This window comes from Gopherus evgoodei, chromosome 11 (assembly GCF_007399415.2).
Source record: "Gopherus evgoodei ecotype Sinaloan lineage chromosome 11, rGopEvg1_v1.p, whole genome shotgun sequence".
NCBI lineage: Eukaryota > Metazoa > Chordata > Testudines > Testudinidae > Gopherus > Gopherus evgoodei.
In genome coordinates, this window is record NC_044332.1 from 57,921,915 (window position 1) to 57,935,843 (window position 13,929).

General features: G+C 39.4%; 1 protein-coding gene across 5 annotated transcripts in view; it reads right to left on the reverse strand.

Annotated features, from left to right (window-relative positions):
• ARHGAP15 (Rho GTPase activating protein 15) overlaps positions 1-13,929 on the reverse strand; it is a 469,173-nt gene that overhangs the window by 141,720 nt on the left and 313,524 nt on the right. For all 5 annotated transcript variants that reach the window (XM_030580810.1, XM_030580811.1, XM_030580807.1 and 2 more), the window contains one exon: positions 775-852. In XM_030580810.1, coding sequence (XP_030436670.1) covers positions 775-852 — 78 coding nt within the window. The remainder of the gene's footprint in view (positions 1-774; positions 853-13,929) is intronic.

Genomic DNA, 13,929 nt, shown 5'->3' on the forward strand with positions numbered 1-13,929 from the left:
ACTGAGTGGCTTTGGGACGTATTTGTTTACTAGCTGCCTATATTGACTTCCACACCTGTAACATATTATCTATTGATGGATGCAGGATTGATTTGGGTAATATTTGTGAAAAACCAATACAACTTTAATATAAAATTTAATTTGAATATTGACTATTTTTCTGGTTCTCATTTGCTCATTTTACTGTTCATCATCCCTCATTTTGCAGGGTCAAATTCTGATCCCATTGAAGTCAATGGTAGACCTCTCATTGACTTCGGTGGAACCAGAATTTATCCCCAGTTCTTGTTTCTGTTTTTCTTCTTTTTCAGCACCTATGTTTTATATATTCCTCTGATCTTGCTTTGTTTCATGACTTTTTTTATTCTTGCACTACTTCTTCCAGCTATTGTTTCACATTCAATATTCAGTTTACTTTCACTCTTCCTTTTTTATACCTTTGCTTACTCTGTTTCTCTGATTTACATGCTTCCCTCATTCTTGTTATTTTGTTTAATTTCTTCACTTTTTTCTGTCATTTTCTCTTTCATTCTCCTTCTCATCTCCCTTCTCCCTACTACTTTTCCCTTTATTTTCTGGTGTTTTATTTTTCTTTTCTGTCTCCTAACCCTACCTACTTCTTTGGTTGTTTGCTGTATCTTTCCACCTTTCCTATCATTCCCCAAAATGCAACTCATCATTCTGTGCCACTATTGTATAGCAGATTCTGAAATATTGTCATCTGAGACAGTTATGTACCAAACAAAATATTACCAGGGTGAAGGAATCACTTACCCTGATTGACAACAAATCGTAACTTCTGTATTGTTGCCAGATTGCCGCTAACTCTGTATATTCCATCGACATCCAGACCTGAAAAAGGAAAACATATTTCATATTGGCTCATGTGAGTATTTTATTTAAGATGACAGTCAAGAAAACATAAATGTCCTAGCAAATATGGGGAAGAATAGTACAGTGAACTATTAGATAATAAACCACCTGACAAAGACCAGAATTATATGACATCTCCTGGCTGATTAAAGCAACACAGAAAAACAAAACTGTAGGTTAACTCAATAGAACCCCAAATACTTCATTATAATGTTGTAGTAATTCTCTCACAGGTTTACGGTAAAGGTAGAGATATTTCAATTAGCTTGAAAAAGAGTAGCATAAGTATTAACTTGTGTTTTCATGTACAAATACCTTCTACAAGATGTAAAATTAAATTTGTGCAAGTGTATATTAACTACTTATAGTAGCTGGGCTAACGGAACTTCGCAGGTAGAGACACAGACTTTTTGAGCTGAAGGTTGTGAATTGCATTTCTGATATTGCATGTATTCAGTGAGATTATTGCCATGCAACCATGACATGTAAGATTATGTATGCATTTTAGAGAGATGTTTATGTTATTTACAAAGTGTTTTACTATGGCTTTGTTTTGTACTAAGTTGATTGAGTTTGATGACTTAAAGCCCTGGAAATTTTATTGCAGATAATGAAGAGTGTTTTCAAGGACACCTTGGGAGTCCCATTTCACCCTTAAATCTGATCAGGTAACATCTTTTGGAGGAAACTATCTCCTATAGCAGGGTCTGCTGATATACCCTTTTAAAATTAAAAAAAGACACTCTTAAACTTACATCCCAATGCACATTGCGGGAACATGCTAATGCACACAAGAACCTACCTCTCCATTCCCATGAGAACTGCCATTCTCATGAAAACAGAGGAAGAAATCTGCATGCTCCAAAATTTAAAACATTAAATCGTATAATGCCATTTGAAATGTAAAAGTCACAGATCAGCATGATGCAGACAGAGGTTTACTGGAGATCCAATGCTCCATAATAGAGTTGTAGAAGCTATTAGTCACTTGGAACACAAATCTTACCCACATTGTTTTATAAGAAGGCTGACTTTTTCTACAGAAAAAGCCTACATTAATTAGCATGTGGTACAGCCCAAGACAGATTCAGCATTCCTCCTAAGTAGTAAACTAAATTCTGCTTTGAAAGCTATCATTGAAAGTAATTTTTTTTAAAAAAACAGCTCATATTACAACTTATAACTTATACACTACACTGCAGGACTGACCAAAATTCAGAAATGATTTGAAATTTAAAAATAACAGGTCAACAAGATAAAAGAGGAGGGATTACAGGGAATCCTACTGCTGCCAAATGGAGAATGGGCAGCTTGTTTACTCCAGATGATGTGAGTGTATTTTAGGACTGGGCCCTTGAAACTGAGATTTTTGGTAGAAATGTCCCCACAAAAGTCAGTAGCAAAACTCCCATTGGCTTCAAAGGTGGCAGAATTTCACCCTTGAGTTTGCAAATGGATAACAGGGCCTCAGTCCTGTTCAAAAAGACCTATCTATGCATGTAAGAAATGGGTAAAGGAGAACGGTGGAAAGGAAGAAGTGCTCTACTGATGCTTTCTGTATGTTGAGGGAAATTGGGTAGTACTGTTGGCAAGAATCTGATTTTTCTTAAACTTCCAAAAGATTTGACTATAGTTTGTTTAGAAAGGCAGAAAAAGTTTTCAGCGGTTGGCAGCAGTACTCATCCCTTTATTTAATATTTGACATCATAAACATTGTCAAAGCAACAAACTGTATACAAATATTAAATATTACTAACCATTTATTACTATAATATTAATAATAAGCATACAAGCATAGTAAGAACTCCAAAGGTAAAATGACATTACCTTCAATATCCTTCATATTTTTCAACCCTTGCCCACATATAAACTCACATACATTGCAGACATTCTGAACCCATCTGTTCCCAAAGTTTCTTATACATTGATACACAAATTCAATATATTTTTAGCAGCTTGAGAACTGAAGTATAGCAGGCATATTATGACAGAGATTTCCTAAGCAAAACAAGATTTGTCTGAAGCTGTTCCAGTTGTATCAGTCTCGTACAATTTAATTTTTACTATTTCTGAAAGGTGCTTTGGGATGCTTTATATCCAGGTTACCATACTGATCTGATAACACTGGTCTACAATTTTTGAGAAGTAGTCTGCTTCAGAGATAAAATGTGATATTTATTATGTATTTTGATGTGCTAAATTCAAATATTACAATTAAAACAACTGATTGGCTACTGTTTCTCAGATATTTAAGTTTTTACATTTTATGTCTATGTCTATTGTGTAGATAGTAGAGTTTTAATCATAAATTGTAAACCTAGGTCTTTTCATGTGTTTATGGTTGTTTTACATGATAATATTTCACCTGTCCTGTTTATGTAACACTTAAAAATCAGCAAAAGGGTTATATAAATAAAATTTATTATGAAACAAAAGGCAAAAAACTATTCTGTACATAGTTTAGTCCTATTCAGTGTCTACTCGGCGCTTCTTGGCTTGTCTCTTGTATTCATGAAATGGAGCATCTCTTGTCACTGTCCAGCAATAGTCTGCAAGCATTGATGGGCTCCATTTGCCCTGATAGCCTGCCAGGAGATTCCACTGTTGTAGTCTGGAGCCCAACAGCTCTGCCTTACTCTTGGGTAGTTCCAAATCCCTGACAAGGTCATTCAGTTCACCTTGTGTTATGAGGTGTGGTTCAGAGGAGGAGGATGGGAGAAAATGTGGATCCTGTGACATTGATGGTTCAGGACCAGAAATTTCATCCTCTTCCTCTTCCTCGTCTGACTCAAGTGAGAATGATTCTGGTGCATCAGGAACCGGCAGTCCTTCTCCATGAGATACTGGGCGTATAGCTGATGGAACGTTTGGATAATGCACAGTCCACTTTTTCTTCTTTGACACACCTTTCCCAACTGGAGGCACCATGCAGAAGTAACAATTGCTGGTATGATCTGTTGGCTCTCTCCAAATCATTGGCACTGCAAAAGCCATAGACTTCCTTTTCCTGTTCAACCACTGGTGAAGATTTGTTGCACAAGTCTTGCAGCATATGTGTGGGGCCCACTTCTTGTCCTGATCTCCAATTTTGCAGCCAAAAGAAAGGTGATAGGCTTTCTTAACCATAGTGGTTATACTGCGCTTTTGTGATGCAAAAGTCACTTCACCACAAACATAGCAGAAATTATCTGCACTGTTCACACAAGTACGAGGCACCTCTGCTCACTTTGGCTAAACAGAAATGTGTCCCTTTGCAAAATCAAACACTGACAAATAAGAGAGTACGACACTGTATGATTTCTAGAGCTGATAGAGGGCAATTTGTTCAGCAGAGTGATGTAAGCTTCGTTATGATTGCATCATCCATGACTTCTAGGAATAACATGATGCAATTCATATCATGTATGATGCAATACCAGCTTCAGATTGCATCATTCATTGTTTTTCCTAAAAAGCAAGCACTGTCCAAACCCAGTCATAGATTTATTCACAGATCCAGTCAAAGATGTATTTTAGTCATTTCTGGTTTAAATTGAGATCCCTTCCCTTGATAACTCACTTATCCTCTGCCATTCCCAAGTCAAGGGTCGTATATACTGACTCAATAGCATATCTTGAAAACTAGAGCCAATCAACAATTTTAAGCATCATTTTCATTCTCAGTGACCCAGAATTAGTAAAGTTGGACTACATTTATTTCAGAAGCATTTTGGCTGTAGAACAGTGTAATTGAAGGTTACTCTCATGCTTCCTGTTCAGTAAGCGGCCTCACATTTGTTAACTTAACTGAGTTGAATTGCTTACATGTTTGTTTGTTTTAAATATTGCTGCAGATATATCTTGCTTCAGTTTATCTTGACCAATTTATTTGAAAAACAAATAATAATTCCATAATATATATCGGTTATATATGCCTTTTGTCAGTCCATTTCATTATCTGCCCTTTACCAGTGGGAGCTCTGCAATCTAATACTGAAAATTATGGTTCATATCAGGAAGATCTCCTTTGGTTATAGAGGGCTAAAGATAAAGTTTATCTCAGAGAAATCAAAAAGGAATCAGTAGTCAAGAACACTTGGAAACTATCTATGTACAGGATACGTAACATATGAACAAATGGAAGTTACTAAAATGTTTAAGTAATGTAACTCTATCTTAAAACTCAACAATCTCTCTCTCTTCTTGGAAGCGTAGTTAGTCCCCAGTTTAGGAATGTGGAACTCTTGTGGTCATCGATTGAGAATTGCATCACACTAACCTGCATAGCGAGTTGATCTAAACCAGAATGTAAAGGAGAAAAACAAAGAAACTTTAACTTCCATTTGAATCTAGCATGACTCAGGCCATGTCTACATCTAAACTTTTGCAGCGCTGGTTGTTACAGCTGTATTAGTACAGCTGTATAGGGCCAGCGCTGCAGAGTGGCCACACTTACAGCAACCAGCGCTGCAAGTGGTGTTAGATGTGGCCACACTGCAGCGCTGTTGGGCGGCTTCAAGGGGGGTTCCGGGAACGCGAGAGCAAACCGGGAAAGGCGACCAGCTTCGCCGCGGTTTGCTCTCGCGTTCCCGGAGCCACCCAGCAAACCGCAGGGAAGGAGACCTGCTTGCTCGGGGTTCCGGGAACGAGAGAGCAAACCGGGGAAGGAGACCAGCTTCGCCGCGGTTTGCTCTCGCGTTCCCGGAGCCACCCTGCAAACCGCAGGGAAGGAGAACCGCTTGCTCGGCGGTTCGGGGAACGAGAGAGCAAACCGGGAAAGGAGACCAGCTTCGCCGCGGTTTGCTCTCGCGTTCCCCGAACCACCCTGCAAACCGCAGGGAAGGAGACCTGCTTGCTCGGGGTTCCGGGACCGAGAGAGCAAACCGGGAAAGTGAGACCAGCTTGATTACCAGAGGCTTCCTCCTTCCACGGAGGTCAAGAAAAGCGCTGGTAAGTGTCTACATTGGATTACCAGCGCTGGATCACCAGCGCTGGATCCTCTACACCCGAGACAAAACGGGAGTACGGCCAGCGCTGCAAACAGGGAGTTGCAGCGCTGGTGATGCCCTGCAGATGTGTACACCTTCAAAGTTGCAGCGCTGTAACTCCCTCACCAGCGCTGCAACTTTCTGATGTAGACAAGCCCTCAGTTCTCAAGCCTTCTGGATATGGGATAAGAGCATGTGAAAGCCACATATAGAGCTCTGTGTATGATAATAATCTCTCACATTAGCAGCACCGATTTGGAAGAGTTTAGCCCCCTTGGTATCATGCTATTTAAATTATCTGAATCAAGTGAAAATGACAACCTCTGTAGTGAACTGGAGGACATTACATCTTGCAAAATGATCTGGAACATATAAGTAAATTATTACTGTTATAAATTTACTTGGATCAGAAAGTAGGTCTGTCATAAACAGATAGCTAAGGGTTAATGTTCTTTTACCTGTAAAGGGGTAACACCAGTAACCTGAAGCACCTGACCAGAGGACCAATCAGGAAACAAGACTTTTTCAAATCTGGGTGGAGGGAAGTTTGTGTGTGAGTTCTTTGTCCTTTGTCTTGGGTCTGACCCTCTCGGCTCTGAGAGTGATTTTTCTATCTCCTGGCTTTCTAATCTTCTGTTTCCAAGTTGTAAGTACAAGGATAGTAAGCAATAGGTTTATATTGTTTTTTTTGTATTTACATGTGTGTAGTTGCTGGAATGTGTTAAATTGTATTCTTTTTGGATAAGGCTGTTTATTCACTTTTTTTCCTTAAGCAATTGACCCTGTATATTTTCACCTTATACAGAGACTATTTTTAATGTATTTTTCTTTCTTTTTATAAAGCTTTCTTTTTAAGACCTGTTGGAGTTTTTCTTTAGTGGGGACTCCAGAGAATTGTGTCTGCAGCTCACCAGGGAATTGGTGGGAGGAAGAAGTCGGGGGAAAATCTCTTTGTGTTAGATTTACTAAGCCTGACTTTGCATACCCTCTGGGTGAGTGGGGGAGAGAGATTAGCTCTCTCAGGACTTGTGTTTCCAGGACTGGAAGCAGGGAATATCCTAGGGTCGTCCAGGGAGGGGAGCCTGAGAAGAAGAAACCAGGAAACAAGGGGAGGGGGTTATTTCCCTTTGCTGTAGGACTCAAGGCATCTGAGTCTGGGGGTCCCCCAGGGAAGGTTTTGGGGAGACCACAGTGAGATAGGCACTGCATAATTCCTGGCTGGTGGCAGCTTTACCAGGTCCAAGCTGGTAACTAAGCTTGGAGGTTTTCATGCTAACACCCATATTTTGGATGCTAAGGTCCAGATATGGGAAAAAATGTTATAACAAGGTCTGATTAGCATTTCATCTGGACAAACAATATGGCAGACAGAGAAAAAACTGCGAATATTACACCAATTATAGTGTGTTCACATGTCATCAGCTTTCTGCTCCAAGAACTTTAAAGGTTAAACTAAGCCAAACCAATGTAAATTGGTGGATCTGGACATCCTTTTCATTACCACATTATCCTAGCTGGATTAGAAACTACTTATTTTGAAAATCCAATTAGGCCAAGTGCAATATTTTTTTAAAAAGAGAACTTTCTTATGTTCTGATTCTGTGAAGAAGTTTTCAAAGAAAATCACTTTTAAGGGCACCTTTATCAAGAATAAAAACATCACTGCTCTGCTGTCAGTGTTTCTTCATGGCAGGCTATAAATACTTAGTGAACAAGATGAAACAAAAATATTTTCAAAGTGTCCTATCTGGTGCTGGCATTAAAGTGTCATGGTAAAGAACAATTCAGAAAAAAAATATTAATTGTATTGAAGTCGGACTATTTGTTAATCATGTGCTGACCTTCTTGTGTTTCAAAATGGTGTTTATCATTGAGAAAAATAACTGGTCTTTTTCCCAGAGGGTAACAAGTATTTTTTGAAGAAGCTTAGAATAGGATGGGCACACAATTAGGTATTATCAGACCAAATGGTGGTCAAAACTCACTGGAAAGAATGCAGCTGTCCCAAGCTATTCCCACCATAAATCTTATAAGCTTTCAAAAAAAAATGTGGATAAGGTCTGATTCCAGAGTTTACTCATTTAGCTACCAGAATATGGACAGAATATAACAATGCTCTTGTTAAAAGCAGTCATATGTTCTAGGTTAGGATACACTAGTATTAATAAAATGCAAATCTAAAAGGGAACAGGATACAGGTTGGAGTCAGATACATAAACATCATCAAAGTTATATGAACTACTTTGTATAAGTGGATTGAAGAGCTCAAAAGAACATTTCTGGTGCTCTTTATTTCTAGCTGAGCTGGAAATATTGCAAAAATGGCCTTTCTTGCATTATTGTTGCACTTTCAGGGGCAGTCCCAGCTGGAACCTGGAAGTATAGAAGAGCATTAGGAATAAAGAAATACTACAGGGGATATAAATATAATTCAAATATTTCAGAACTTCTAAATTACTCAGTTTGGATTCGATAATAGAAATAGGCAAATGTCTGAAGAAGTTCTTATCTTTTCTGAGCTAGTTTACCCCCTCCCTAATACAGGAGTTGTCATAATACCTTATCTATCCACTGGTTAAGATCCTGCTCCATCTCACACCAATGAAACCTCTTATTGTGCTTGAGTTTTAAGATCATAGCACAAAGTGTGGGTGCAACTCATTATCTTAGTATCAATTAGATCTTATCTGTTATCTTAAATCTTAATATTTTGTGAGTTTCATTCAATTGCTTCAATAGTTATTTTTATACACTTTTTCTAGGTTTTAAAATCCGTTATATTTTATTACTGAGTGTTTGATAATTTTCTATACGTGAGCACTCAAAACTTTTAACAATAACTATTTACTGAAATAGATCTGCTATTGAGACCTGTTTGTAGTTATATGAAAAGAAGCATCGTACTGGGTATAACAAAGTAAAATGTAAACTTGACGAAAGGCATCCCTTGGGCAGTACTTTCATTTAAAATCAGCTATGTTCAGGGTAAAAATCTTGTATTTCAAAAGAGCCTGTTATGCTTCCTGATAAACAGAAAGAAAATATGTTTCAAAACTAAAGAATTATTATGTAATCAAGCATTTGTCGTATTTGTGATGTACCGCACAGGACTACCACAACTGTGAGCCACTGTGTTACCTTCTTTTCCTCAGAAAGAGGGAGTTTTGCAGTTGCTAAGCTGTGTATCAGTTCCCTGACATACCAGCTGTTTGCCTTGCCAGCAAACACTTCAAGACTCTATCAATCTAAACAAGCTTTCTAGCAACTAAAAATGGAGGTTACTTATCTGTAACTGGAAGTTGTTCAAGATGGGTGGTTGCTATGTGTATTCCATATGTGGGTATGCATGCACACCTGAGTCCACAGATTCTTAACAGGTGTCCATTGGGCTGCACAACTGGGAATAAGATGTAATGCTGGCCAACATCTCTCCAGTTCCTCTTCTTACCACAAATCCAATAGGATCCGAAGCAGAGGGGACAGAGGGTGGGTAGTGAAGTACAGGTAGGGGCCACACATCTCAGAGAACTTCCATCTGTTCTTTGAATGCTGGTCTCAAAATATATTTCACATGTGGGTGACTGACAAGGAGTATTCAGATTGGAGGGGGTGCGGAGTTGCTGGTAACAAAGATGCTTGAAGAACTGCAGTCCCCACAGCTACATCTACAGTAGAGGCCTGACTTAGCACGTAATGTTTTGTGAATGTGTGAATGAAACTCCAGGTAGTTGCTCTGCATACATACAGCAGAGATGCTGCAGAAGCAGCCTGTGATCTCATCCAGTGTGCCCTTACCCCATCTGGGGGAGCAATATAGCACGTTATGATGCAACCAAAAATGCATTCTGAGTTTCTCTGAGAAGATATTGCTTATCCTCATGACCCTTCTGCTATAGCAAGAAACATTCCTGGTGACTTTCTGATTGGTTTGGTTGATTGCAAATAGAATGCCAAGGCATGTCTGTCATCCAGGGAACTAAGTCTTTACTCTTCAGTGGAAACATGCAGTTTTGGGAAGAAACCAGGTAAGCGGATAGGTTGATCGACATGGAATTCAGAAATTACCTTAAGGAGGAATTTAGGATGAAAGGGAAGGGACATCTTCTTCTTCTTCTTGTGAAAAATGGTGGCTCAGCTCTCAGCTCCCAGCACTCCCATCTCACTTACCCTTCTGGCCAAAGTAATAGCAACTAAAAATGCAACATTCATGGAAAGCTGTGTCATACAGCATGTGGCCAAAGGTTCATATTGTGATTTGGTTACTACTGACATGATGAGATTGAGGTCCCATTGAGGTGTAGGATTGACCACTAGTGAAAAGGTCTTGACTAGCCCTTTCTGGAATCTAGAGCATAAACTATTCCGCAAAAGCCAGCTGTAACTTATGCTCACTAGACTGCTTAATCTTCCCCTCCTGCTGGTTGTCTCAGGGAATTAGCTCTTTTCCAGCCTGGGCTCCCTCTGCATTGATACCCTACACTGTTAAAAGATGGAGCAGGAACAAAGTTGCTGACCTGACCTTGTGGTTGGAACAACCTGTTAGTATAGGAAGACTGCGTAGCCATGACATCTCATTAGGGATATCACCACATAGAAAACCTTTGTGAATACACTGGATTTTGTTGCCAGTCCAAAGGGAAGGACTCTGAACTGGACGTGTTTCTGACCTTCCAGGAACTGAGGACATTTTCTGTGGGGAAGATGAGTATCTACATGAAAATAGACATCCTTCATGTTGACTTTTGACATTTGAATAAAGATGTTCAGTTTCTGAATTTCAAACTCTACATTTTTCTGAGCTTCCTTACTTCATAGCAGCCTTCTGATTCTCTGTATAGGACCAAACTGACCAGGGACTCTATGCCAGGGGACTTTCTTGGGAAGTGGAATGGTCATACTGCTTTACAGCACCTTTGTGTCCACTTAGGGCTACCTTATAGGCCCAATCCTATAGCTGACACAGATCATGCAAGCTCCTGGAAAATTTCACATTAAAAATACAAACAAAACAAACAAACAAAGAAAAACCCCAAACAACCCAACAACAATTGGCCATCTAGGCATTCCAAAGGTAGATCTTGGTGTGCGGGTTTGGTGAAACACTTCAGGAAATGAGACAAGCCTTTGTCACTCTGCTTGAAAGACATATAAGTGTGGAAAATGATTTTGTATTTTATCAATGTTGTGTGATGTGATCAGAGAGATATAGTAGCATTCCAACATGAAGAGAGAGTCAGATTTTCCTTGCAGTGATAAATAAAAGGTGCAACAAAAGGAAATCAAAATCTGATTAAGAACTCTTTGTATTTCAGACACTGGAGAAATTGTTCCAAAACTTTGACTTATCTGCGACAGAAAACTCAGGTGTCTGGATCTGGATTTTAACCGTTTTTAGCTTGTGCCTCCTCTCTTCCCACCATGCACACACTAGCACATATACTTTTGAAATATTTAATAAACTTTAAACTTTTGAAAGCTTTCATTTTCTGGTTCCAGATAATTCTCCCTTCTCTTCCTCTCTTTATAGACCCCTTGCTTACTACCAACAGTGCCAGCCAAATCTCTTGCTTCATGTTTAAAAATCAAGGTAGGAAACCCAATAAATGAAACATCCTCGAATGGGAATGATTGCAATACCTGAATTAAGTAATGAAGATTTTGAATGCAATCTATACCATTTCAATAATCTTGTCAATATTCTTTTCCTTTGAACTGATGCATTTTTGTGTTTCAGTCCATAAAAGTGTCATGTAATTTACTTTGTTCCTTTTCATATCACTGGTGGCAGATTGTTTATTTAGACATATTTGTACAATGGAATAAGATCAACAACAGTCAGGGCCGGCGCTTCCATTGAGGAGAACTAGGCAATCGCCTAGGGCGCCAGGATTTTGGGAGGGCAGCATTTTGCCGGGGGGGTGGCAGGCGGCTCCGGTGGACCTACCACAGTCGTGCCTGTGAAGGGTCCGTTGGTACGTGGCTCTGGTGGAGCTGCAGCAGGCACGGCTGTGGCAGCTCCACTGGAGCCGCGGACCAACAGACCCTCTGCAGAAATGGCTGCGGCAGCTCCACCAGAGCCACGGGAGCGGCTCGCGGGGTGGTGAAATGGCCGTGTGCCTAGGGCGCGAAAAACTCTAGCGCCGGTCCTGACAACAGTACAAAATATGAGTGCAATTTAACTAGGACTCAGCTCATCATCATAAAGCATTACAGTTAAATATCTAAATCAAGTTTGCTTAATCTTCCCCTCAATTGTACAGTACTGTTTTTAGTGTCCAAGAAGTTTGTCATTTTAGTACAGGAACAGCAAGACTTATTCAGAAGGTTCACTGTGACAAACAGAAAACTAAACTTTGAAGATATTTGTTTAGAATATGTCATCAAAGTTACATCAAGCATGCAGTAAGTTGACTGTAAAAATGCAGTTGCCACTAATACATATTCTTGCCATCCTTTTATCCTTGTTTTTTTGTAGCTAAACAAAGTGACCTCATTGTTTTCCACTGCATTTTCTCTTAAACATTGGCTGGGATGATTGAGATTGAGGAATGTGGGAAAATAGATTCCCAAGCCACGTCCATCCCCTTTAATTCTGAGCTGTAATTTTTGGCTTGGCTTGACTCACAGTCATCACATTTCATTCTGAATCTCTCTGTAAAGTGATCTTTCTTAAACATTTCTTTCACTCATCATGGGATCAGAAACAAAGCCATTCTAGTCTTTCAGTGAAATACTTACAAACATCTTTTTACAGAGGAATCACAGGAGCTGAATTTCCTTTAAAAATGTTTGAAAGAAAGGAGGTTTTCATTGCCTGATTGTCCTCTTTGTGAATCTTGTCATCTGTATGCCATGAGCTACAGCTATTTTAATCTGTTTTTGTTTGCAATCCATTTGGTGTCCGCCCAAGAAAATGCAGGTGATTCTAATTAACTTACTGCTGAAGATGTGGAAAAAATCTCAATTGTGTTACAGAAAATTATACACTTAAAACCTTCTCTCTATTATTTATAATGTCTTATTAATGAAAATGATTGCATGAATATATTTACCACCTAATTCATCTTTGTTCACTTTTTAAATCAACAAGGTTTATGACAAAAGGAAAAAACTACCAAACACAGACCTTGTGTACACATGCCAGCTCTTTGATTTAACTGGAATGGCATTTTAAAAAATAACATTACTCTACTTTACGGAACACAGTTTAATATCTGAAATAATTCCACCCAGTTTTCCCCCTTAAAACCTTTTAAAATGCTCTAAAGACCAAGTTTTGCCCTTAAAATATAAGTGCTCAATTGGAAGATTTTGTGTATCTCTGAATGCTTCCTAGAGAACTTCCATTCTCCTCTCTTTTGCTGGATCTGATTGTGGACAATGTTAATATCTTTGAAGTTTAGGCTAGCCAGGCCCAATGTGGCTAGTGTTTAATCCATATGGCTAAGCATGGACAAAGTTCTTTAGTTTATGGCATGTGCCTCATTCCAGCTGTCCCATCGAAACCAAATGGGTTTCCAGGAGTTAAAGTAGAGCTGACAGCACCACCAGTTCCATCTCCTTCACAAAACAGATACATCTCTACCTCGTCCTCACAGGAAACAATAGCATCTAGTCAAATATGAAAAAGACACGATCTACAGCGTTAGGATCCAAACAATTGTTTAGAATGATAATTGCCATAGGAATAATCCAGTAGCAAAACCTTTCTCCCACCTACAAACAAAATTAAATCAACTCAACTAGCCAGTAATTCAAAGCCGCCCAATCTATCCCTATGCCCATCCCACCCATACTCTCAGACCTCCCCAAGAGCCCTAGCAAATGGCTGGTCTGTGCAGCACGTGCTAAAACTCAACAGATCCAGGCTATTCCACACCAGGAGAGGAAATATGTTCCAAAGTTGAGGGAGCCCTGACAGCGAGTGCTGTGCTATCATTTCCCTCTCTTTTACACAGAGGGGTCTCCAGCCCCTCTGAGCTGAACTTAAACACCTCTGGTAATTGCTATTCTGGCAGTACAGCACTATGGGTATGAAAACTGATTTTTCAGGTAGGCAAGTCCCAGGACATTTAGGGTTTTATAGGTA